Raw genomic sequence first — 26,138 nt, forward strand, 5'->3', positions numbered from 1 at the left:
TCTCAATGTGGCGACCCACAGGGTGTGCATGGCCAGTACGAACACTACTCTGTCCGGACAGGCCTCTCAATGTGGCGACCCACAGGGTGTGCATGGCCAGTACGAACACTACTCTGTCCGGACAGGCCTCTCAATGTGGCGACCCACAGGGTGTGCATGGCCCGAACACTACTCTGTCCGGACAGGCCTCTCAATGTGGCGGGTGTGCATGGCCAGTACGAACACTACTCTGTCCGGACAGGCCTCTCAATGTGGCGACCCACAGGGTGTGCATGGCCAGTACGAACACTACTCTGTCCGGACAGGCCTCTCAATGTGGCGACCCACAGGGTGTGCATGGCCAGTACGAACACTACTCTGTCCGGACAGGCCTCTCAATGTGGCGACCCACAGGGTGTGCATGGCCAGTACGAACACTACTCTGTCCGGACAGGCCTCTCAATGTGGCGACCCACAGGGTGTGCATGGCCAGTACGAACACTACTCTGTCCGGACAGGCCTCTCAATGTGGCGACCCACAGGGTGTGCATGGCCAGTACGAACACTACTCTGTCCGGACAGGCCTCTCAATGTGGCGACCCACAGGGTGTGCATGGCCAGTACGAACACTACTCTGTCCGGACAGGCCTCTCAATGTGGCGACCCACAGGGTGTGCATGGCCAGTACGAACACTACTCTGTCCGGAACACTACTCTGTCCGACAGGCCTCTCAATGTGGCGACCCACAGGGTGTGCATGGCCAGTACGAACACTACTCTGTCCGGACAGGCCTCTCAATGTGGCGACCCACAGGGTGTGCATGGCCAGTACGAACACTACTCTGTCCGGACAGGCCTCTCAATGTGGCGACCCACAGGGTGTGCATGGCCAGTACGAACACTACTCTGTCCGGACAGGCCTCTCAATGTGGCGACCCACAGGGTGTGCATGGCCAGTACGAACACTACTCTGTCCGGACAGGCCTCTCAATGTGGCGGAGGCCTCTCCCACAGGGTGTGCATGGCCAGTACGAACACTACTCTGTCCGGACAGGCCTCTCAATGTGGCGACCCACAGGGTGTGCATGGCCAGTACGAACACTACTCTGTCCGGACAGGCCTCTCAATGTGGCGACCCACAGGGTGTGCATGGCCAGTACGAACACTACTCTGTCCGGACAGGCCTCTCAATGTGGCGACCCACAGGGTGTGCATGGCCACTCTGTCCGGACAGGAACACAGTACGAACACTACTCTGTCCGGACAGGCCTCTCAATGTGGCGACCCACAGGGTGTGCATGGCCAGTACGAACACTACTCTGTCCGGACAGGCCTCTCAATGTGGCGACCCACAGGGTGTGCATGGCCAGTACGAACACTACTCTGTCCGGACAGGCCTCTCAATGTGGCGACCCACAGGGTGTGCATGGCCAGTACGAACACTACTCTGTCCGGACAGGCCTCTCACAGGGTGTGTGGCGTACGAACACTACCCACAGGGTGTGCATGGCCAGTACGAACACTACTCTGTCCGGACAGGCCTCTCAATGTGGCGACCCACAGGGTGTGCATGGCCAGTACGAACACTACTCTGTCCGGACAGGCCTCTCAATGTGGCGACCCACAGGGTGTGCATGGCCAGTACGAACACTACTCTGTCCGGACAGGCCTCTCAATGTGGCGACCCACAGGGTGTGCATGGCCAGTACGAACACTACTCTGTCCGGACAGGCCTCTCAATGTGGCGACCCACAGGGTGTGCATGGCCAGTACGAACACTACTCTGTCCGGACAGGCCTCTCAATGTGGCGACCCACAGGGTGTGCATGGCCAGTACGAACACTACTCTGTCCGGACAGGCCTCTCAATGTGGCGACCCACAGGGTGTGCATGGCCAGTACGAACACTACTCTGTCCGGACAGGCCTCTCAATGTGGCGACCCACAGGGTGTGCATGGCCAGTACGAACACTACTCTGTCCGGACAGGCCTCTCAATGACAGGCCTCTCAATGTGGCGACCCACAGGGTGTGCATGGCCAGTACGAACACTACTCTGTCCGGACAGGCCTCTCAATGTGGCGACCCACAGGGTGTGCATGGCCAGTACGAACACTACTCTGTCCGGACAGGCCTCTCAATGTGGCGACCCACAGGGTGTGCATGGCCAGTACGAACACTACTCTGTCCGGACAGGCCTCTCAATGTGGCGACCCACAGGGTGTGCATGGCCAGTACGAACACTACTCTGTCCGGACAGGCCTCTCAATGTGGCGACCCACAGGGTGTGCATGGCCAGTACGAACACTACTCTGTCCGGACAGGCCTCTCAATGTGGCGACCCACAGGGTGTGCATGGCCAGTACGAACACTACTCTGTCCGGACAGGCCTCTCAATGTGGCGACCCACAGGGTGTGTGCATGGCCAGTACGAACACTACTCTGTCCGGACAGGCCTCTCAATGTGGCGACCCACAGGGTGTGCATGGCCAGTACGAACACTACTCTGTCCGGACAGGCCTCTCAATGTGGCGACCCACAGGGTGTGCATGGCCAGTACGAACACTACTCTGTCCGGACAGGCCTCTCAATGTGGCGACCCACATGGGGTGTCCGGACAGGCATGGCCAGTGCATGGCCGAACACTACTCTGTCCGGACAGGCCTCTCAATGTGGCGACCCACAGGGTGTGCATGGCCAGTACGAACACTACTCTGTCCGGACAGGCCTCTCAATGTGGCGACCCACAGGGTGTGCATGGCCAGTACGAACACTACTCTGTCCGGACAGGCCTCTCAATGTGGCGACCCACAGGGTGTGCATGGCCAGTACGAACACTACTCTGTCCGGACAGGCCTCTCAATGTGGCGACCCACAGGGTGCATGCATACTCTGTCCGGACAGGCCAGTGCATGGCCGAACACTACTCTGTCCGGACAGGCCTCTCAATGTGGCGACCCACAGGGTGTGCATGGCCAGTACGAACACTACTCTGTCCGGACAGGCCTCTCAATGTGGCGACCCACAGGGTGTGCATGGCCAGTACGAACACTACTCTGTCCGGACAGGCCTCTCAATGTGGCGACCCACAGGGTGTGCATGGCCAGTACGAACACTACTCTGTCCGGACAGGCCTCTCAATGTGGCGACCCACAGGGTGTGCATGGCCAGTACGAACACTACTCTGTCCGGACAGGCCTCTCAATGTGGCGACCCACAGGGTGTGCATGGCCAGTACGAACACTACTCTGTCCGGACAGGCCTCTCAATGTGGCGACCCACAGGGTGTGCATGGCCAGGCGAACACTACTCTGTCCGGACAGGCCTCTCAATGTGGCGACCCACAGGGTGTGCATGGCCAGTACGAACACTACTCTGTCCGGACAGGCCTCTCAATGTGGCGACCCACAGGGTGTGCATGGCCAGTACGAACACTACTCTGTCCGGACAGGCCTCTCAATGTGGCGACCCACAGGGTGTGCATGGCCAGTACGAACACTACTCTGTCCGGACAGGCCTCTCAATGTCACAGGGTGTGCATGGCCAGGAACACTACTCTGTCCCACAGGGTGTGCATGGCCAGTACGAACACTACTCTGTCCGGACAGGCCTCTCAATGTGGCGACCCACAGGGTGTGCATGGCCAGTACGAACACTACTCTGTCCGGACAGGCCTCTCAATGTGGCGACCCACAGGGTGTGCATGGCCAGTACGAACACTACTCTGTCCGGACAGGCCTCTCAATGTGGCGACCCACAGGGTGTGCATGGCCAGTACGAACACTACTCTGTCCGGACAGGCCTCTCAATGTGGCGACCCACAGGGTGTGCATGGCCAGTACGAACACTACTCTGTCCGGACAGGCCTCTCAATGTGGCGACCCACAGGGTGTGCATGGCCAGTACGAACACTACTCTGTCCGGACAGGCCTCTCAATGTGGCGACCCACAGGGTGTGCATGGCCAGTACGAACACTACTCTGTCCGGACAGGCCTCTCAATGTGGCGACCCACAGGGTGTGCATGGCCAGTACGAACACTACTCTGTCCGGACAGGCCTCTCAATGTGGCGACCCACAGGGTGTGCATGGCCAGTACGAACACTACTCTGTCCGGACAGGCCTCTCAATGTGGCGACCCACAGGGTGTGCATGGCCAGTACGAACACTACTCTGTCCGGACAGGCCTCTCAATGTGGCGACCCACAGGGTGTGCATGGCCAGTACGAACACTACTCTGTCCGGACAGGCCTCTCAATGTGGCGACCCACAGGGTGTGCATGGCCAGTACGAACACTACTCTGTCCGGACAGGCCTCTCAATGTGGCGACCCACAGGGTGTGCATGGCCAGTACGAACACTACTCTGTCCGGACAGGCCTCTCAATGTGGCGACCCACAGGGTGTGCATGGCCAGTACGAACACTACTCTGTCCGGACAGGCCTCTCAATGTGGCGACCCACAGGGTGTGCATGGCCAGTACGAACACTACTCTGTCCGGACAGGCCTCTCAATGTGGCGACCCACAGGTGTGCATGGCCAGTACGAACACTACTCTGTCCGGACAGGCCTCTCAATGTGGCGACCCACAGGGTGTGCATGGCCAGTACGAACACTACTCTGTCCGGACAGGCCTCTCAATGTGCATGGCGAACACTACCCACAGGGTGTGCATGGCCAGTACGAACACTACTCTGTCCGGACAGGCCTCTCAATGTGGCGACCCACAGGGTGTGCATGGCCAGTACGAACACTACTCTGTCCGGACAGGCCTCTCAATGTGGCGACCCACAGGGTGTGCATGGCCAGTACGAACACTACTCTGTCCGGACAGGCCTCTCAATGTGGCGACCCACAGGGTGTGCATGGCCAGTACGAACACTACTCTGTCCGGACAGGCCTCTCAATGTGGCGACAGGGTGTGCATGGCCAGTACGAACACTACTCTGTCCGGACAGGCCTCTCAATGTGGCGACCCACAGGGTGTGCATGGCCAGTACGAACACTACTCTGTCCGGACAGGCCTCTCAATGTGGCGACCCACAGGGTGTGCATGGCCAGTACGAACACTACTCTGTCCGGACAGGCCTCTCAATGTGGCGACCCACAGGGTGTGCATGGCCAGTACGAACACTACTCTGTCCGGACAGGCCTCTCAATGTGGCGACCCACAGGGTGTGCATGGCCAGTACGAACACTACTCTGTCCGGACAGGCCTCTCAATGTGGCGACCCACAGGGTGTGCATGGCCAGTACGAACACTACTCTGTCCGGACAGGCTCTCTGGCGACCCACATGTGGTACGAACACTACTCTGTCCGGACAGGCCTCTCAATGTGGCGACCCACAGGTGTGCATGGCCAGTACGAACACTACTCTGTCCGGACAGGCCTCTCAATGTGGCGACCCACAGGGTGTGCATGGCCAGTACGAACACTACTCTGTCCGGACAGGCCTCTCAATGTGGCGACCCACAGGGTGTGCATGGCCAGTACGAACACTACTCTGTCCGGACAGGCCTCTCAATGTGGCGACCCACAGGGTGTGCATGGCCAGTACGAACACTACTCTGTCCGGACAGGCCTCTCAATGTGGCGACCCACAGGGTGAACACTACTCTGTCCACAGGCCAGTGCATGGCCAGTACGAACACTACTCTGTCCGGACAGGCCTCTCAATGTGGCGACCCACAGGGTGTGCATGGCCAGTACGAACACTACTCTGTCCGGACAGGCCTCTCAATGTGGCGACCCACAGGGTGTGCATGGCCAGTACGAACACTACTCTGTCCGGACAGGCCTCTCAATGTGGCGACCCACAGGGTGTGCACTCTGTCCGGACAGGCCAGTGGCGACCCACAGGGTGAACACTACTCTGTCCGGACAGGCCTCTCAATGTGGCGACCCACAGGGTGTGCATGGCCAGTACGAACACTACTCTGTCCGGACAGGCCTCTCAATGTGGCGACCCACAGGGTGTGCATGGCCAGTACGAACACTACTCTGTCCGGACAGGCCTCTCAATGTGGCGACCCACAGGGTGTGCATGGCCAGTACGAACACTACTCTGTCCGGACAGGCCTCTCAATGTGGCGACCCACAGGGTGTGCATGGCCAGTACGAACACTACTCTGTCCGGACAGGCCTCTCTGGCGACCCACAGGGTGTGCATGGCCAGTACGAACACTACTCTGTCCGGACAGGCCTCTCAATGTGGCGACCCACAGGGTGTGCATGGCCAGTACGAACACTACTCTGTCCGGACAGGCCTCTCAATGTGGCGACCCACAGGGTGTGCATGGCCAGTACGAACACTACTCTGTCCGGACAGGCCTCTCAATGTGGCGACCCACAGGGTGTGCATGGCCAGTACGAACACTACTCTGTCCGGACAGGCCTCTCAATGTGGCGACCCACAGGGTGTGCATGGCCAGTACGAACACTACTCTGTCCGGACAGGCCTCTCAATGTGGCGACCCACAGGGTGTGCATGGCCAGTACGAACACTACTCTGTCCGGACAGGCCTCTCAATGTGGCGACCCACAGGGTGTGCATGGCCAGTACGAACACTACTCTGTCCGGACAGGCCTCTCAATGTGGCGACCCACAGGGTGTGCATGGCCAGTACGAACACTACTCTGTCCGGACAGGCCTCTCAATGTGGCGACCCACAGGGTGTGCATGGCCAGTACGAACACTACTCTGTCCGGACAGGCCTCTCTCTGCCTCTCAATGTGGCGACCCACCGTACGAACACACTCTGTCCGGACAGGCCTCTCAATGTGGCGACCCACAGGGTGTGCATGGCCAGTACGAACACTACTCTGTCCGGACAGGCCTCTCAATGTGGCGACCCACAGGGTGTGCATGGCCAGTACGAACACTACTCTGTCCGGACAGGCCTCTCAATGTGGCGACCCACAGGGTGTGCATGGCCAGTACGAACACTACTCTGTCCGGACAGGCCTCTCAATGTGGCGACCCACAGGGTGTGCATGGCCAGTACGAACACTACTCTGTCCGGACAGGCCTCTCAATGTGGCGACCCACAGGGTGTGCATGGCCAGTACGAACACTACTCTGTCCGGACAGGCCTCTCAATGTGGCGACCCACAGGGTGTGCATGGCCAGTACGAACACTACTCTGTCCGGACAGGCCTCTCAATGTGGCGACCCACAGGGTGTGCATGGCCAGTACGAACACTACTCTGTCCGGACAGGCCTCTCAATGTGGCGACCCAGGGTGTGCATGGCCAGGAACACTACTCTGTCCGGACAGTGCATGGCCAGTACGAACACTACTCTGTCCGGACAGGCCTCTCAATGTGGCGACCCACAGGGTGTGCATGGCCAGTACGAACACTACTCTGTCCGGACAGGCCTCTCAATGTGGCGACCCACAGGGTGTGCATGGCCAGTACGAACACTACTCTGTCCGGACAGGCCTCTCAATGTGGCGACCCACAGGGTGTGCATGGCCAGTACGAACACATCTGACTAGATGAATCACGGTCTGGATGATTAGTTCCATTTAACAAGAAGGTGTAGTCCTATATTTCTTTTTAGCTTTATTTAACCTGGGGCAACCCCTGGAGACCAGGGTCTCATTTACAAGGGTACCCTGGGACACTATCAATGTACAATTACACATTACAACACATTTAATTCAAAAGCGACAGACAAAAATTACACATCAATCAAAACAAGTGAAGTTCTCCTTTACAACATTTCTCCTCAAAATCCGCAACTGATCCTTCCAGACAAAGAGTTATGTCTCAAACTGACCCTTCCAGACCAGAGAGTTATGTCTCAAACTGACCCTTCCAGACAAAGAGTTATGTCTCAAACTGACCCTTCCAGACCAGAGAGTTACACCTCAAACTGACCCTTCCAGACCAGAGAGTTACACCTCAAACTGACCCTTCCAGACCAGAGAGTTACGCCTCAAACTGACCCTTCCAGACCAGAGAGTTATGTCTCAAACTGACCCTTCCAGACCAGAGAGTTACGTCTCAAACTGACCCTTCCAGACCAGAGAGTTACACCTCAAACTGACCCTTCCAGACCAGAGAGTTACGCCTCAAACTGACCCTTCCGGACCAGAGAGTTATGTCTCAAACTGACCCTTCCAGACCAGAGAGTTATGTCTCAAACTGACCCTTCCAGACCAGAGTTATGTCTCAAACTGACCCTTCCAGACCAGAGAGTTCTACCTCAAACTGACCCTTCCAGACCAGAGAGTTACACCTCAAACTGACCCTTCCAGACCAGAGAGTTACACCTCAAACTGACCCTTCCAGACCAGAGAGTTATGTCTCAAACTGACAGCCAATGTTGGGCCCTTCTGGTAGTCAGAGTCTCCCAGCCAACAGAACTATATAAAAGGCAATGATGTGTACAAACACTGTCTCCAGTGATAAAACACAAGGTTGAGTGAGACTGAATCTAAAGGTTTTAAACCAGAGGCTATTGTATCCATGTAGATTAAATCACTATAGTCACTAAGTACTGGGAGGAGCGATGCTTGAACAATCTTCCTCCTGTTTTCAAAAATAAGGCAGGATTTATTTCTAGAGGAACCCGAACTTAATTAGTTAGTTTTTCAACGTGTGTTGTAAAAGGCAGTTTTATCATCAATCCAAATATTTACAATTTTATTTTACCTTTATTTAACTAGGCAAGTCCGTTGGTTAGAAGATGTTATTGCGAGGGTAGTGAAATGCTTGTGCTTCTAGTTCCGACAGTGCACCAATTTCTATCAAGTAATCTAACAATTCCACAACAACTACCTATTACACACAAATCTAAGTAAAGGGAGGTAATAAGAATATCTACAGTTGAAGTCAGAAGGTTACATACACCATAGCCAAACACATTTAAACTCACTTTTTCACAATTCCTGACGTTTAATCCGAGTAAAGATTCCCTGTTTTAGGTCAGTTTGGATCACCACTTTATTTTAAGAATGTGAAATGTCAGAATAATAGTAGAGACAATGATTTATTTCAGCTTTTATTTCTTTCATCACATTCCCAGTGGGTCAGAAGTGTACATACACTCAATTAGTATTTGGTAGCATTGCCTTTAAAGTGTTTAACTTGGGTCAAACGTTTCAGGTAGCCTTCCACAAGCTTCCCAAAATAAATTGGGTGAATTTTGGCCCATTCCTCCTGATAGAGCTGGAGTAACTGAGTCAAGTTTGTAGGCCTCCTTGCTCGCACACGCTTTTTCAGTTCCACCCACACATCTTCTATGGAATTGAGGTCAGGGCTTTGTGATGGCCACTCCAATACCTTGACTTTGTTGTCCTTAAGCCATTTTGCAACAACTTTGGAAGTATGCTTGGGGTCATTGTCCATTTGGAAGACCCATTTGTGACCAAGCTTTAACTTCCTGACTGATGTCTTGAGATGTTGCTTCAATATATCCACATAATTTTCCTGCCTCATGGTGCCATGCATTTTGTGAAGTGCACCAGTCCCTAATGCTGCAAAGCACTCCTACAACATGATGCTGCCACCCCCGTGCTTCACGGTTGGGATTAGAGGTCGACCGATTAATCGGAATGGCCGATTAATTAGGGCCGAATTCAAGTTTTCATAACAATCGGAAATCGGTATTTTTGGGCGCCGATTTAAAAAAAGATATGGTTTATTTAACTAGGCAAGTCAGTTAAGAACACATTCTTATTTTCAATAACGGCCTAGGAACAGTGGGGTTAACTGCCTGTTCAGGGGCAGAACAACAGACTTTCACCTTGTCAGCTCGGGGATTCAATCTTGCAACCTTACGGTTAACTAGTCCAACGCTCTAACCACCTGATTACATTGCACTCCATGAGGAGCCTGCCTGTTACGCGAAAGCAGTAAGAAGCCAAGGTAAGTTGCTAGCTAGCATTAAACTTATCTTATAAAAAACAATCAATAAATCATAATCACTAGTTAACCACACCACCCGATGTCACAGGAAGGCCATAAAGATCATCAAGGACAACAACCACCCGAGCCACTGCCTGTTCACCCGGCTATCATCCAGAAGGCGAGGTCAGTACAGGTGCATCAAAGCTGGGACCGAGAGACTGAAAAACAGCTTCTATCTCAGGGCCATCAGACTGTTAAATAGCCACCACTAACATTGAGTGGCTGCTGCCAACACAGTGACTCAACTCCAGCCACTTTAATAATGGGAATTGATGGGAAATTATGTAAAATAAATCACTAGCCACTTTAAACAATGCTACCTAATATAATGTTTACATACCCTACATTATTCATCTCATATGTAAACATATATACTGTACTCTATATCATCTACTGCATTTTTATGTAATACATGTATCACAAGCCACTTTAACTATGCCACTACATACTCATCTCATATGTATATACTGTACTCAATACCATCTACTGTATCTTGCCTATGCTGCTCTGTACCATCACTCATTCATATATCTGTCACGCCCTGGTCTTAGTATTTTTTGTTTTCTTTATTTATTTGGTCAGGCCAGGGTGTGACATGGGTTTATTTTTGTGTTGTGTTTATGTATGGGGGTTTTTGTAGGTTTTGGGATTGTGGCTTAGTGGGGTTTTCTAGCATAGTCTATGGTTGCCTGAGGCGGTTCTCAATCAGAGGCAGGTGATTCTCGTTGTCTCTGATTGGGAACCATATTTAGGCAGCCATATTCTTTGAGTGTTTTGTGGGTGATTGTTCCTGTCTCTGTGTTAGTTGTCACCAGATATGCTGTATAGGTTTTCACGTTCCGTTTCTTGTTTTGTATTATTGTGTTTATTTGTTTATTAAACATGTATCAAAATTACCACGCTGCATTTTGGTCCGACTCTCCTTCAACGGAAGAAAACCGTCACAATATCTTTATGTACACATTCTTTATTATTTTGGAATTGTTAGGTTAGATTACTTGTTGGTTATTACTGCATTGTCGGAACTAGAAGCACAAGCATTTCGCTACACTCGCATTAACATCTGCTAACCATGTGTATGTGACAAATAAAATGTGATTTGATGGTTGATGATAATACTAGTTTATCTAGCGTGTCCTGCGTTGCATATAATCGATGTGGTGGCATTCGTGAAAAAGGACTGTCGTTGCTCCAACATGTACCTAACCATAAACATCAATGCCTTTCATAAAATCAATACACAAGTATATATTTTTAAACCTGCATATTTAGTTAATATTGCCTGCTAACATGTTTTTTTTTACTTGGAAAAATGGTGTCACTTCTCTTGCAACAGAGTCAGGGTATACGCAGCAGTTTGGGCCGCCTGGCTCGTTGCGAACGGTGTGAAGACTATTTCTTACTAACAAAGACAGCCAACTTCACCAAACGGGGGTTAATTTAACAAAAGCGCATTTGCGAAAAAAGCACAATCGTTGCAAGACTGTACCTAACCATAAACAGCTATGCCTTTCTTAAAATCAATACACAGAAGTATATCTTTTTAAACCTGCATATTTAGCTAAAAGAAATCCAGGTTAGCAGGCAATATTAACCAGGTGAAATTGTGTCACTTCTCTTGCACTCATTGCACGCAGAGTCAGGGTATTTGTAACAGTTTGGGCTGCCTGGCTCGTTGCGAACTAATTTGCCAGAATTTTACGTATTTATGACATAACATTGAAGGTTGTGCAACGTAACAGGAATATTTAGACTTATGGATGCCACCCGTTAGATAAAATACGGAACAATTCCGTATTTCACTGAAAGAATAAACATTTTGTTTTCGAGACGATAGTTTCAGGATTCGACCATATTAATAATCTAAGGCTCGTATGTCTGTGTGTTATTATGTTATAATTAAGTCTATGATTTGGTAGAGCAGTCTGACTGAGCGATGGTAGGCACCAGCAGGCTCGTAAGCATTCATTCAAACAGCTCTTTCGTGTGTTTTGCCAGCAAAATCGGCGTCCGAAAATACAGATTAACATCAATTTGGCTGGAGTAACAGCCTGTGGGTCTCCAGGAGTAACAGCCTGTGGGTCTCCAATACATCAAAGTAATGCAAGCCTGGCCCTGTAGTAGTATGTACAGTTAAAGAGAGACAGGCAGACGCACCTTGTGGAAGGTGAGACAGTCCTTGCAGTCATCCAGATTCACGTCCATCTCTTTGGAGTCAAAGTCGTGCAGGGCTTTGCAGAGGGCTAAAGGCTGAGACTGGAATTGTGGCTGGATCTGGGATTGGGACTGTTTTGGGGATTGGGACTGGGTCTGGGATTGGGACTGTTTTGGGGATTGGGACTGGGTCTGGGATTGGGACTGGGTCTGGAATTGTGGCTGGGTCTGGGATTGGGACTGTTTTGGGGATTGGGACTGGGTCTGGGATTGGGACTGTTTTTGGGATTGGGACTGGGTCTGGAATTGTGGCTGGGTCTGGGATTGGGACTGTTTTTGGGATTGGGACTGGGTCTGGGATTGGGACTGTTTTTGGGAATGGGACTGGGTCTGGGATTGGGACTGGGTCTGGAATTCTGGCTGGGTCTGGGACTGGGACTGGGTCTGGGATTGGGATTGGGACTGGGTCTGGGACTGGGACTGGGTCTGGGTCTGGAATTGTGGCTGGGTCTGGGATTGGGACTGGGCCTGGACCTGGGACTGGGACTGGGACTGGAATTGTGGCTGGGTCTGGGACTGGGACTGGGTCTGGGTCTGGAATTGTGGCTGGGTCTGGGATTGGGACTGTTTTTGGGATTGACACTGTGGTGGAGTCTTATGTTGCTGGTCAATAATCTGTATCATGTTAGCAGCGACTAGCCCACTACTGCTGTTTGTGTCTCCATAATACCAGTTCTCATCCACCTTCTGTCTCAGAATGATGATGTCACCAGACGCCATGTCAATCACTCCTGGAACGTTCTGTCTGTGGTCGTACAGGGCTCTGGCAATGAACTGGACACAGGATGGGAAAATAGAGTTTGTTACTGTACATTTGCCAGGAGGTATATGCAGAACAGGTCTATTTTGTTCTTAACTGGAGGACAGCTGAATGTATTTTATCTATAAGGGTATGAATCTGGGACAATGAGGTGTTTGAAATCGCTGGTTAATCGATGACATTCATTGAGATTCATTGATCTATTAATTAGAGAGGAATAAAGAAAACCTGCAGTGCTGTGTGTGACCATCGAGGACAGTAATGTAACTGGATAGCCCTGTAATGTAACTGGATAGCCTTGTAATGTAACTGGAACTAATGTAACTAGATAGCCCTGTAATGTAACTGGAACTAATGTAACTGGATAGCCCTGTAATGTAACTGGATAGTCCTGTAATGTAACTGGAACTAATGTAACTGGAACTAATGTAACTGGAACTAATGTAACTGGATAGCCCTGTAATGTAACTGGATAGCCTTGTAATGTAACTGGAACTAATGTAACTGGATAGCCCTGTAATGTAACTGGATAACCTTGTAATGTAACTGGATAGCCCTGTAATGTAACTGGATAGTCCTGTAATGTAACTGGATAGTCCTGTAATGTAACTGGAACTAATGTAACTGTATAGCCTTGTAATGTAACTGGATAGTCCTGTAATGTAACTGGAACTAATGTAACTGGATAGCCCTGTAATGTAACTGGAACTAATGTAACTGGATAGCCCTGTAATGTAACTGGAACTAATGTAACTAGATAGCCCTGTAATGTAACTGGAACTAATGTAACTGGATAGCCCTGTAATGTAACTGGAACTGTAATGTAACTGGAACTAATGTAACTGGATAGCCCTGTAATGTAACTGGATAGCCCTGTAATGTAACTGGATAGCCTTGTAATGTAACTGGATAGCCCTGTAATGTAACTGGATAGTCCTGTAATGTAACTGGATAGTCCTGTAATGTAACTGGATAGCCCTGTAATGTAACTGGATAGCCCTGTAATGTAACTGGATAGCCCTGTAATGTAACTGGATAGCCCTGTAATGTAACTGGAACTAATGTAACTGGATAGTCCTGTAATGTAACTGGATAGCCCTGTAATGTAACTGGATAGCCCTGTAATGTAACTGGATAGCCCTGTAATGTAACTGGATAGCCCTGTAATGTAACTGGAACTAATGTAACTGGATAGCCCTGTAATGTAACTGGAACTAATGTAACTGGATAGCCCTGTAATGTAACTGGAACTAATGTAACTGGAACTAATGTAACTGGATAGCCCTGTAATGTAACTGGAACTAATGTAACTGGAACTAATGTAACTGGATAGCCCTGTAATGTAACTGGAACTGTAATGTAACTGGATAGCCCTGTAATGTAACTGGATAGCCCTGTAATGTAACTGGAACTAATGTAACTGGATAGCCCTGTAATGTAACTGGAACTAATGTAACTGGATAGCCCTGTAATGTAACTGGAACTAATGTAACTGGAACTAATGTAACTGGATAGCCCTGTAATGTAACTGGAACTAATGTAACTGGAACTAATGTAACTGGATAGCCCTGTAATGTAACTGGAACTGTAATGTAACTGGAACTAATGTAACTGGATAGCCTTGTAATGTAACTGGATAGCCCTGTAATGTAACTGGATAGTCCTGTAATGTAACTGGATAGTCCTGTAATGTAACTGGATAGCCCTGTAATGTAACTGGATAGTCCTGTAAAGTAACTGGAACTAATGTAACTGTATAGCCTTGTAATGTAACTGGATAGTCCTGTAATGTAACTGGATTGCCCTGTAATGTAACTGGAACTAATGTAACTGTATAGCCTTGTAATGTAACTGGAACTAATGTAACTGGATAGTCCTGTAATGTAACTGGATAGCCCTGTAATGTAACTGGATAGCCTTGTAATGTAACTGGATAGTCCTGTAATGTAACTGGATAGTCCTGTAATGTAACTGGAACTAATGTAACTGGATAGCCCTGTAATGTAACTGGAACTAATGTAACTGGATAGTCCTGTAATGTAACTGGATAGCCTTGTAATGTAACTGGATAGTCCTGTAATGTAACTGGATAGTCCTGTAATGTAACTGGATAGTCCTGTAATGTAACTGGAACTAATGTAACTGGATAGTCCTGTAATGTAACTGGATAGCCTTGTAATGTAACTGGAACTAATGTAACTGGATAGTCCTGTAATGTAACTGGAACTAATGTAACTGGATAGCCTTGTAATGTAACTGGAACTGTAATGTAACTGGATAGCCCTGTAATGTAACTGGATAGTCCTGTAATGTAACTGGATAGCCCTGTAATGTAACTGGATAGTCCTGTAATGTAACTGGATAGCCCTGTAATGTAACTGGATAGTCCTGTAATGTAACTGGAACTAATGTAACTGGATAGCCCTGTAATGTAAAGGGCTCTGGTCAACAGTAAGTAAGGAGCCTTGGCTTGTGCCAGCTCCTGTTTTCGTAGCATGAGGCAGCTTGATGTACACCCCCTGGACAGGATGCTAGACTTGCACAGGGCCCAAAGGTAGTGTACAACACAGGGAGCCATTTGGGCCTCAGCCTAGTCTGACAAACTGGGACAGGGAGTCAGGAACCGTGCTTCTACACCTGCATTGCTTGCTGTTTGGGGTTTTAGGCTGGGTTGCTGTACAGCACTTTGAGATATCAGCTGGTGTACGAAGGGTTATATAAATACATTTGAAATTTGAATTGAATTGAGTGTTCACAGAAAGTCTCAGAACAGTCGTTCTGATCTCCTTCAGCGAAGCCAGCGCCGTACACAACAAGGTGGTGAAAGAACAAGCGTTTCAACAGTCATGAAACCTATCAGTAAACTTAGCTTGACTGTTATTTCTATTGAAATGCTCAGCCTATTACTACAATCACTGTAGGAGCACTACTGTATACCACCATGGATCAAATAACTGTTTAAGCACTGTATAAGGATGGATCAAATCCCTGTATGAGCAGTATACCAGCATGGATCAAATCCCTGTATGAGCACTACTGTATACCAGCATGCATCAAATCACTGTAGGAGCACTACTGTATATCAGCATGGATCAAATCCCTGTATGAGCACTATACCAGCATGGATCAAATCACTGTAGGAGCACTACCGTATACCAGCATGGATCAAATCACTGTAGGAGCACTACTGTATACCAGCATGGATCAAATCACTGTAGGAGCACTACTGTATATCAGCATGGATCAAATCCCTGTATGAGCACTATACCAGCATGGATCAAATCACTGTAGAAGCACTACTGTATACCAGCATGGATCAAATCCCTGTAGGAGCACTACTGTATATCAGCATGGATCAAATCACTGTATAAGCACTATACCAGCATGAATCAAATCCCAGTAGGAGCACTACTGTATACCAGCATGAATCAAATCACTGTAGGAGCACTACTGTATATCAGCATGGATCAAATCCCTGTAGGAGCACTACTGTATATCAGCATGGATCAAATCACTGTATGAGAAAAATACCAGCATGGATCAAATCACTGTATGAGCACTATACCAGCATGGATCAAATCACTGTAGGAACACTACTGTATACCAGCATGGATCAAATCCCTGTAGGAGCACTACTGTATATCAGCATGGATCAAATCACTGTATAAGCACTATACCAGCATGGATCAAATCACTGTAGGAGCACTACTGTATACCAGCATGGATCAAATCCCTGTAGGAGCACTACTGTATATCAGCATGGACCAAATCACTGTATAATCACTATACCAGCATGAATCAAATCCCAGTAGGAGCACTACTGTATACCAGCATGAATCAAATCACTGTAGGAGCACTACTGTATACCAGCATGGATCAAATCCCTGTAGGAGCATTACTGTATACCAGCATGGATCAAATCACTGTGGGAGCACTACTGTATATCAGCATGGATCAAATCACTGTATGAGAAAAATACCAGCATGGATCAAATCACCATAGGATAAAAATACCAGCATGGATCAAATCACTGTATTATAACAGGGCAATAAAGAAATAAGTCCAACTTTTTGGAGAAATGTCCTCTGGTCTGATGAAACAAAAATAGAACTGTTTGGCCATAATGACCATTGTTATGTTTGGAGGGAAAACAGGGACGATTGCAAGCCAGAGAAGACCATCCCAACCGTGAAGCATGGGGGTGGTAGAATCATGTTGTAGGGGTGCTTTGTTGCAGGAGGGACTGATGCACTTCACAAAATAGATAGCATCATGAGGCAGGAAAATTATGTGGATATATTGAAGCAACATCTCAAGACATCAGTCAGGAAGTTAAAGCTTGGTCACAAATGGGTCTTCCAAATGGACAATGACCCCAAGCATACTTCCAAAGTTGTGGCAAAATGGCTTAAGGACATTCTTTATCCTATAGCAAATGTATGGGCATGACTGAAAAAGCGTGTGCTAGCAAGGAAGACCTACAAACCTGACTCAGTTACTCCAGCTCTGTCAGGAGGAATGGGCCAAAATTCACCCTACTTACTGTGGGAAGCTTGTGGAAGGCCACCCGACACGTTTGACCCAAGTTAAACAATTTAAAGGCAATTAGCCACCTAGCTAATGTTAGCATTAGCCACCTAGCTAACGTTAGCCACAACGAATTGGAATTCGTACCATACATTTACATTTACATTTAAGTCATTTAGCAGACGCTCTTATCCAGAGCGACTTACAAATTGGACATACGATACGTTTTGCAAAGTTGTAACAGATTGTACGAATCGAAGAAAAAAATTGCACTGAGTCTCTTGTACTGGCTCTATGCACACTCACTGGACTTTACCCACACACTCACATACTACACAGACACTCTAATACACACAAAACACACACAAGCATATTGACGCCACACACACACATTTTCACACACTTTAACACTCTTCACATCTGCTGCTGCTACTCTGTTTATTACCTATCCTGATTGCCTAGTCACTTTTAACCCCTACCTACATGTACATATTACCTCAATTATAACTCAACTACCTCGTACCCCTGCACATTCACTCGGTACTGGTACTCCTTGTATATAGCCATGTTATTACCTCGTACCCCTGCACATTGACTTGGTACTGATACTCCTTGTATATAGCCATGTTATTACCTCGTACCCCTGCACATTGACTCGGTACTGATACTCCTTGTATATAGCCATGTTATTACCTCGTACCCCTGCACATTGACTCGGTACTGATACTCCTTGTATATAGCCATGTTATTACCTCGTACCCCTGCACATTGACTCGGTACTGGTACTCCCTGTATATAGCCATGTTATTACCTCGTACCCCTGCACATTGACTCGGTACTGGTACTCCTTGTATATAGCCATGTTATTACCTCGTACCCCTGCACATTGACTCGGTACTGATACTCCTTGTATATAGCCATGTTATTACCTCGTACCCCTGCACATTGACTCGGTACTGGTACTCCTTGTATATAGCCATGTTATTACCTCGTACCCCTGCACATTGACTCGGTACTGATACTCCTTGTATATAGCCATGTTATTACCTCGTACCCCTGCACATTGACTCGGTACTGATACTCCTTGTATATAGCCATGTTATTACCTCGTACCCCTGCACATTGACTCGGTACTGGTACTCCTTGTATATAGCCATGTTATTACCTCGTACCCCTGCACATTGACTCGGTACTGGTACTCCTTGTATATAGCCATGTTATTACCTCGTACCCCTGCACATTGACTCGGTACTGGTACTCCTGCACATTGACTCGGTACTGGTACTCCTTGTATATAGCCATGTTATTATCTTACTATTTGCTTTTTTTTATTAAGCAAATTGTTCTTACTTTTTAACTCTGTATTGTTGGGAAAGAGCTCGTAAGTAAGCATTTCACAGCAAGGTCTACACCCGTTGTAATTGGCACGTGACAATAAAATGTTTATTTGATTGTAATTCGTAACATATCATACTAAATGGGGTGTACAGGATTGACATTTACTATGTTGGACGAGAAGAACTGCACTGTTCAACCGATCCAGTAAATGTGGAGGAGGAGTTAAGATGGGTGTGGCCCATAGAGATGGAAAGAGGCCTCATTGTATCCATGCAATTATGGCGTCTGTGACAGCCTCAAAGGCGCTATCTCCATTTTGAAGTAGTACATTTTCTTCTTCACGATTGGTTTATCTCTCCTGATGACCCGGTTGGACATGACTGCAACAGTGTCAACCAACAGGGATCAGACAATGAAGTCGGAAGTCAGTATCAGCATGGATCAAATCCCTGTAGGAGCACTACTGTATATCAGCATGGATCAAATCACTGTAGGAGCACTACTGTATGCCAGCATGGATCAAATCACTGTAGGAGCACTACTGTATATCAGCATGGATCAAATCACTGTAGGAGCACGATATCAGCATGGATCAAATCACTGTAGGAGCACTACTGTATACCTGCATGGATCAAATCACTGTAGGAGCACTACTGTATACCTGCATGGATCAAATCACCGTAGGAGCACTACTGTATACCTGCATGGATCAAATCACTGTAGGAGCACTACTGTATACCAGCATGGATCAAATCACTGTGGGAGCACTATATCAGCATGGATGAAATCACTGTAGGAGCACTATATCAGCATGGATCAAATCACTGTAGGAGCACTACTGTATATCAGCATGGATCAAATCACTGTGGGAGCACTACTGTATATCAGCATGGATCAAATCACTGTAGGAGCACTACTGTATACCTGCATGGATCAAATCACTGTAGGAGCACTACTGTATACCTGCATGGATCAAATCACTGTAGGAGCACTACTGTATACCTGCATGGATCAAATCACTGTAGGAGCACAAATCATGGATCAAATCCCTGTAGGAGCACTACTGTATACCTGCATGGATCAAATCACTGTAGGAGCACTACTGTATACCTGCATGGATCAAATCACCGTAGGAGCACTACTGTATATCAGCAGTATTTTCCACTTTAAAATGTATGTCAAACAAAAACCAGTGATTATAAAGTTAAACAAACCAAACAACTCTTTGCACACTTAACATATTTTACCAAAACACATTTAGTTGAAGATCAGTCCAAATGTAAAGTTTAGTAACAGAATACCAGTTGGTGCTGTCATTCTGCACTAGTCATTGAGTGAGTTTCACATCATAACTTCAAAGGAGAGTGGATCCATAATAACACCCAGCTCCTCACCTCATTCCTTCCATGCTGCTTCTCTCTGTGCTGCTGATCTGACTGTGGGTTCTGCAGTTGTTGTTTCTGATGCTGCTGCTGGGCCTCCCTGCCCCTGGCAGACGGTTTGTTCCTGTCCCGATCTGGCTCCATGGACCCCTGGTTGAGCCCCTTCAAGAGCCGAACCAGGAGGTTAGGGGGCAGCTCCTCCACCGACCTGGCCTGGACCAGGGTATGACACTCTGGGCAGTGGAGCGCAATCTTGGCCCTGGGCCTGGAGTTCTCCTGTTGATGCAGGCTGGGCTTCCAGGGGGTATCCTGGCAAGGCAGGACCTTGGCTGAAACATCCAGCCGCTCTAAACACAGCGGGCACGTCATTAAGTCCAACACAGCCAGCTCCTCCATCTTAGAATGGGTGCAGGGTTCTGCTTCGGTGTGGCTATGTGTTCTCATTCATCAGACTGATTACAGCATTCTGGAAAGGAGGATAAAGAAATCATAAGTTATATAAAGATTTTCCTTTAAAAAAATCTCCCATGTATACAATTCTATACTACGTAATGTATTGTTATTACATTAAATACAGGCTAGTGATAATACTTTCCATTTGTAAACATCGCATCGAATATGGTTTCTTCTTCTCTTGAGCTGTTCAGATCGCGCACAAGTGTCATGTCACCTGCGGTTAGGCCGACTGTTCAGGTAACCGGAAGTGCAATACCAAGCGACATACCTGTCTACTCAATCGAAAAACACCAACATACTCGCTGTAATGAATAACGTACCGTGCTTGTTAAAATTACAGACAGTATACGGTAGATTTCAATAAACGTATGAAAATAAATGGCAAAAAAATTGGTTACGCGCTGGAACTGTCTCTGGCGCCTCGGCTGACGCATTGGAAAGCCACACAATTGACAAATCTCCTTGACGATTTACAGACACGCGTTTCAATGCAATGTTTTAAATTCAAACCACATCTTTGTCCACAATATCAATACATAGCCTACCTCTTTTGTCGGAAACACTCTTCTCAAGGCAAGTATGCTAACAAACATTCCCACGTCCAAACTGAACACGTTTTGCCACTGCACTTGCCAGACACTCGTATCGGTTTACACGTCTCATTCCTTAACCCTTGACTGGTAGGTGGCGGAGATTTCACCACTAAATCATTATATGTGGTTGTAAACAATCAAAACTGGAAAGGTACGTAGTCAGCCCGTAACCAAACCGAGCCCACACAGCGGGCTATATCGTCAATCGCCAAACTGTAAAATACATACAAGTCACCTACATTATCTTTCTTAGTTTATCAAAACGGTAATAGTTATTTTTCTTATGTAATATTTTGAAGTAGGCCTGACCATATACGGCCTGTGACAAGTATTTAACTGAATATAAAATGTGTACTACTGTGAAGCTATAATGAAGATTGTATCTGTACAATAGAAATTGATGCTGGCAGAAAGAAGTAGGCCTATCAGCAGGCTAATGATTTGAAGTGGCATGATATTGCCTCTGTTGTCCGAGCCGGCTGTCTCTCTCTATCGTGTATCATGTCCTCCATCTAGTGGTAAGAAGGCACATTTCACACATTTAATCGGAAAATAGAGAAATCTGCTATTACCATCTTTTAACTACGTAATAACTACAGGGCAATAAAGAAATACTGCAATATTTCAGGCTCAAACCTCTGACATTTAATGCATTTTCTTGGAAACTCTTTTAACTTATTTATGTCAGTTAAATGACAATGATGAGGCGTGTAAAGAAGAGGAGGACTGTGGTGGTGGTGATGATGTGGGTGATGAAATGCCATTCATGGCTAGACTTTCATCCACACACTCAACGCCAAACTCCAAGTTCCCCATCCACCCATGTTAACCAGGTTTCCATCTAACCTTTTCAATCGAGTAAAGTTCAAGTCAGATTAAAGAAATGTCACGAAAGGCCAGATGGATACAGCCAATCTGTCGGCAAACTACTAATGTCTACAACACAAAATACGCTGTAATTATGTGAGAAATGGCAGTGGAAACGCCACATGCACAAATATTGATGTAATAACCATCATATAGAAGTACTGGAGTCAAGCGATGATATGTGGTGTGGTCCTCCCACTACGACTCGGGAAAACATGTTGTTTATTAGACAAGAAATTAAATCAATTGTGATGAACTTCACAGGGTGGTGAAATTGGATGATGATGAGCTTGATACTGCTTTCCAATAAATAATTGTTATTTGTCAAAAGGCAGCCAAGCATCGATCATCATGTCACCAGAATAAGACCTGATGCTTGGCTGCCTTTTGAATAATAAAAATGATCTATCTTTTATCCATAATAATCTCGTCATGAAGGTAGCCTACTAGCAACAACCGGATGTTCCGGTTTTCAGGAGAAATGGAAAGACCCTGTGAACCCACTTCCGCTTTTGGAGGCTACATAGACGATAGAGGCCTCTAGTGGCCAAAATGCCGTATTACCATGGGCAGCGCCATCACCAGGAAATACTGCACCATTTTAACGTAGTCAACTGGGTGGGACTTCCGACTTCATTGTCTGATCCCTGTTGGTTGACACTGTTGGAGTCATGTCCAACCGGGTCATCAGGAGAGATAAACCAATCGTGAAGAAGAAAATGTACTACTTCAAAATGGAGATAGCGCCTTTGAGGCTGTCACAGATGCCATAATTGCACGGATACAATGAGACCTCTTTCCATCTCTATGGGCCACACCCCATCTTAACTCCTCCTCCACATTTACTGGATCGGTTGAACAGTGCAGTTCTTCTCGTCCAACATAGTAAATGTCAATCCTGAACACCCCAATTAGTATGATATGTTACGTTTCATATGGTATGTATTCATTTGTGGTTGTCCATCATCCATTTAGTATGATATCTTAAGAATTACAATCAAATAAACATTTTATTGTCACGTGCCAATTACAACGGGTGTAGACCTTGCTGTGAAATGCTTACTTACGAGCTCTTTCCCAACAATACAGAGTTAAAAAGTAAGAACAATTTGCTTAATAATAAAAAAGCAAATAGTAAGATAATAACATGGCTATATACAAGGAGTACCAGTACCGGGTCAATGTGCAGGAGTACCAGTACTGAGTCAATGTGCAGATGAAGTGAGGTAATAACATGGCTATATACAAGGAGTACCAGTACCGGGTCAATGTGCAGGAGTACCAGTACTGAGTCAATGTGCAGGAGTGCGAGGCAATAACATGGCTATATACAAGGAGTACCAGTACCGGGTCAATGTGCAGGAGTACCAGTACTGAGTCAATGTGCAGGGGTACGAGGTAATAACATGGCTATATACAAGGAGGTACCAGTACCGGGTCAATGTGCAGGAGTACCAGTACTGAGTCAATGTGCAGCGGGTACGAGGTAGTTAATAATAATAATATATGCCATTTAGCAGACGCTTTTATCCAAAGGCGACTTACAGTCATGTGTGCATACATTCTACGTATGGGTGGACCCGTGGGATCGAACCCACTACCCTGGCGTTACAAGTGCCATGCTCTACCAACTGAGCTACAGAAGGACCACAAGTTATAATTGAGGTAATATGTACATGTAGGTAGGGGTTAAAAGTGACTAGGCAATCAGGATAGGTAATAAACAGAGTAGCAGCAGCAGATGTGAAGAGTGTTAAAGTGTGTGAAAATGTGTGTGTGTGGCGTCAATATGCTTGTGTGTGTTTTGTGTGTATTGGAGTGTCTGTGTAGTATGTGAGTTTGTGGGTAAAGTCCAGTGAGTGTGCATAGAGCCAGTACAAGAGACTCAGTGCAATTTTTTTCTTCAATTAGTATAATCTGTTACAACTTTGCAAAACGTATCATATGCAGTGTGGTTGAATTCCAATTCGTTGTGGCTAACGTTAGCTCGGAAGTGAGCTAGGTGGCTAATGCTAACATTAGCTAGGTGGCTAATGCTAACATTAGCTAGGTGGCTAATGCTAACATTAGCTAGGTGGCTAATGCTAACATTAGCTAGGTGGCTAACGTTAGCTGGATTAGGGTTTGGAGTGGCGGCAGGGTAGCCTAGTGGTTGGACTAGTAACCAGCCTTGCGAGGTTGCAAGTTCAAACCCCTGAGCTGACAAGGTACAAATCTGTCGTTCTGCCCCTGAACAGGCAGTTAACCCACTGTTCCTAGGCCGTCATTGAAAATAAGAATTTGTTCTTAACTGACTTGCCTGGTTTAATAAAGGTAAAATAAAATAAAATAAAAGTAGTTGCAAAGTAGCTAAAAGCTTAAGTTGTCCGTGATGAGATTCAAACACGCAACCTTTGGGTTGCTAGATGTTTGTGTCATATTCGTTTTCGCCTTAAGTAACCTTCTGTCTTATGTAACCATACAAAACATAACATATCTTACTAATTTGGATCTCACGGATTTACATTAACTATGTTACGTCTAGTCTATGAGAGCAGGCTGTCTCGTCAAGTCCAGTATCTAGTTTCAGGCAGGTTAGATTAGTAGCCTACCAGCACTGTGTCTGTGAGACCAGTATGTAGGTGATCTAGTCTTAGGCAGGTTAGATTAGTGGACTACCCACACTGTGTCTGTGAGCTGTTGGGTAGTGCCCACGTGCCAAGAACAGAGTTTATTTTTTAAACGTAAATGTTTTATTTCACCTTTATTTAACCAGGTAGGCCAGTTGAGAACAAGTTCTCATTTACAACTGCGACATGGCCAAGATAAAGCAAAGCAGTGCGACACAAACAACAACACAGAGTTACACATAAACAAACATACAGTCAATGGGCACATTCGCAGAGTATAATGCAAAATGTTTTATGACAAAACCATCAGTATGGAGTTGTAAATACAAACCATCAGTTATAGGCCGTTTATAAAAGAGTTTTAAATACAAACCATCAGAGTTTTAAATACAAACCATCAGAGTTGTAAATACAAACCATCAGAGTTGTAAATACAAACCATCAGAGTTGTAAATACAAACCATCAGAGTTGTAAATACAAACCATCAGAGTTGTATCAGAGTTTAAATACAAACCATCAGAGTTGTAAATACAAACCATCAGAGTTGTAAATACAAACCATCAGAGTTGTAAATACAAACCATCAGAGTTGTAAATACAAACCATCAGAGTTTTAAATACAAACCATCAGAGTTGTAAATACAAACCATCAGAGTTGTAAATACAAACCATCAGAGTTGTAAATACAAACCATCAGAGTTGTAAATACAAACCATCAGAGTTGTAAATACAAACCATCAGAGTTGTAAATACAAACCATCAGAGTTTTAAATACAAACCATCAGAGTTGTAAATACAAACCATCAGAGTTTTAAATACAAACCATCAGAGTTGTAAATACAAACCATCAGAGTTGTAAATACAAACCATCAGTATAGAGTTGTAAATACAAACCATCAGTATAGAGTTGTAAATACAAACCATCAGAGTTGTAAATACAAACCATCAGAGTTGTAAATACAAACCATCAGAGTTGTAAATACAAACCATCAGTATAGAGTTGTAAATACAAACCATCAGTATAGAGTTGTAAATACAAACCATCAGAGTTGTAAATACAAACCATCAGAGTTGTAAATACAAACCATCAGAGTTGTAAATACAAACCATCAGAGTTGTAAATACAAACCATCAGTATAGAGTTGTAAATACAAACCATCAGAGTTGTAAATACAAACCATCAGAGTTGTAAATACAAACCATCAGTATAGAGTTGTAAATACAAACCATCAGAGTTGTAAAAACCATCAGTATAGAGTTGTAAATACAAACCATCAGAGTTGTAAATACAAACCATCAGAGTTGTAAATACAAACCATCAGAGTTGTAAATACAAACCATCAGAGTTGTAAATACAAACCATCAGAGTTGTAAATACAAACCATCAGAGTTGTAAATACAAACCATCAGAGTTGTAAATACAAACCATCAGTATAGAGTTGTAAATACAAACCATCAGTATAGAGTTGTAAATACAAACCATCAGAGTTGTAAAT

At 46.4% G+C, this 26,138-nt stretch overlaps 1 protein-coding gene across 3 annotated transcripts in view; it reads right to left on the bottom strand.

Moving 5' to 3' along the window:
• Positions 1 to 21,260, bottom strand: part of LOC123993695 (E3 ubiquitin-protein ligase SH3RF1-like) — a 75,040-nt gene extending 53,780 nt beyond the window's left edge. For 2 of the 3 annotated variants that reach the window (XM_046296100.1, XM_046296099.1), the window contains exons 1-2: positions 21,119 to 21,260; positions 20,130 to 20,583 (exon numbers count right to left, since the gene is read on the bottom strand). In XM_046296100.1, coding sequence (XP_046152056.1) covers positions 20,130 to 20,561 — 432 coding nt within the window. In that variant the 5' untranslated portion in view covers positions 20,562 to 20,583; positions 21,119 to 21,260. The remainder of the gene's footprint in view (positions 1 to 20,129; positions 20,584 to 21,118) is intronic. The other variant, XM_046296101.1, reaches the window with a different exon arrangement.
• Positions 21,261 to 26,138: the final 4,878 nt, after the last annotated feature.

This window comes from Oncorhynchus gorbuscha, linkage group LG13 (assembly GCF_021184085.1).
Source record: "Oncorhynchus gorbuscha isolate QuinsamMale2020 ecotype Even-year linkage group LG13, OgorEven_v1.0, whole genome shotgun sequence".
Lineage (NCBI taxonomy): Eukaryota > Metazoa > Chordata > Actinopteri > Salmoniformes > Salmonidae > Oncorhynchus > Oncorhynchus gorbuscha.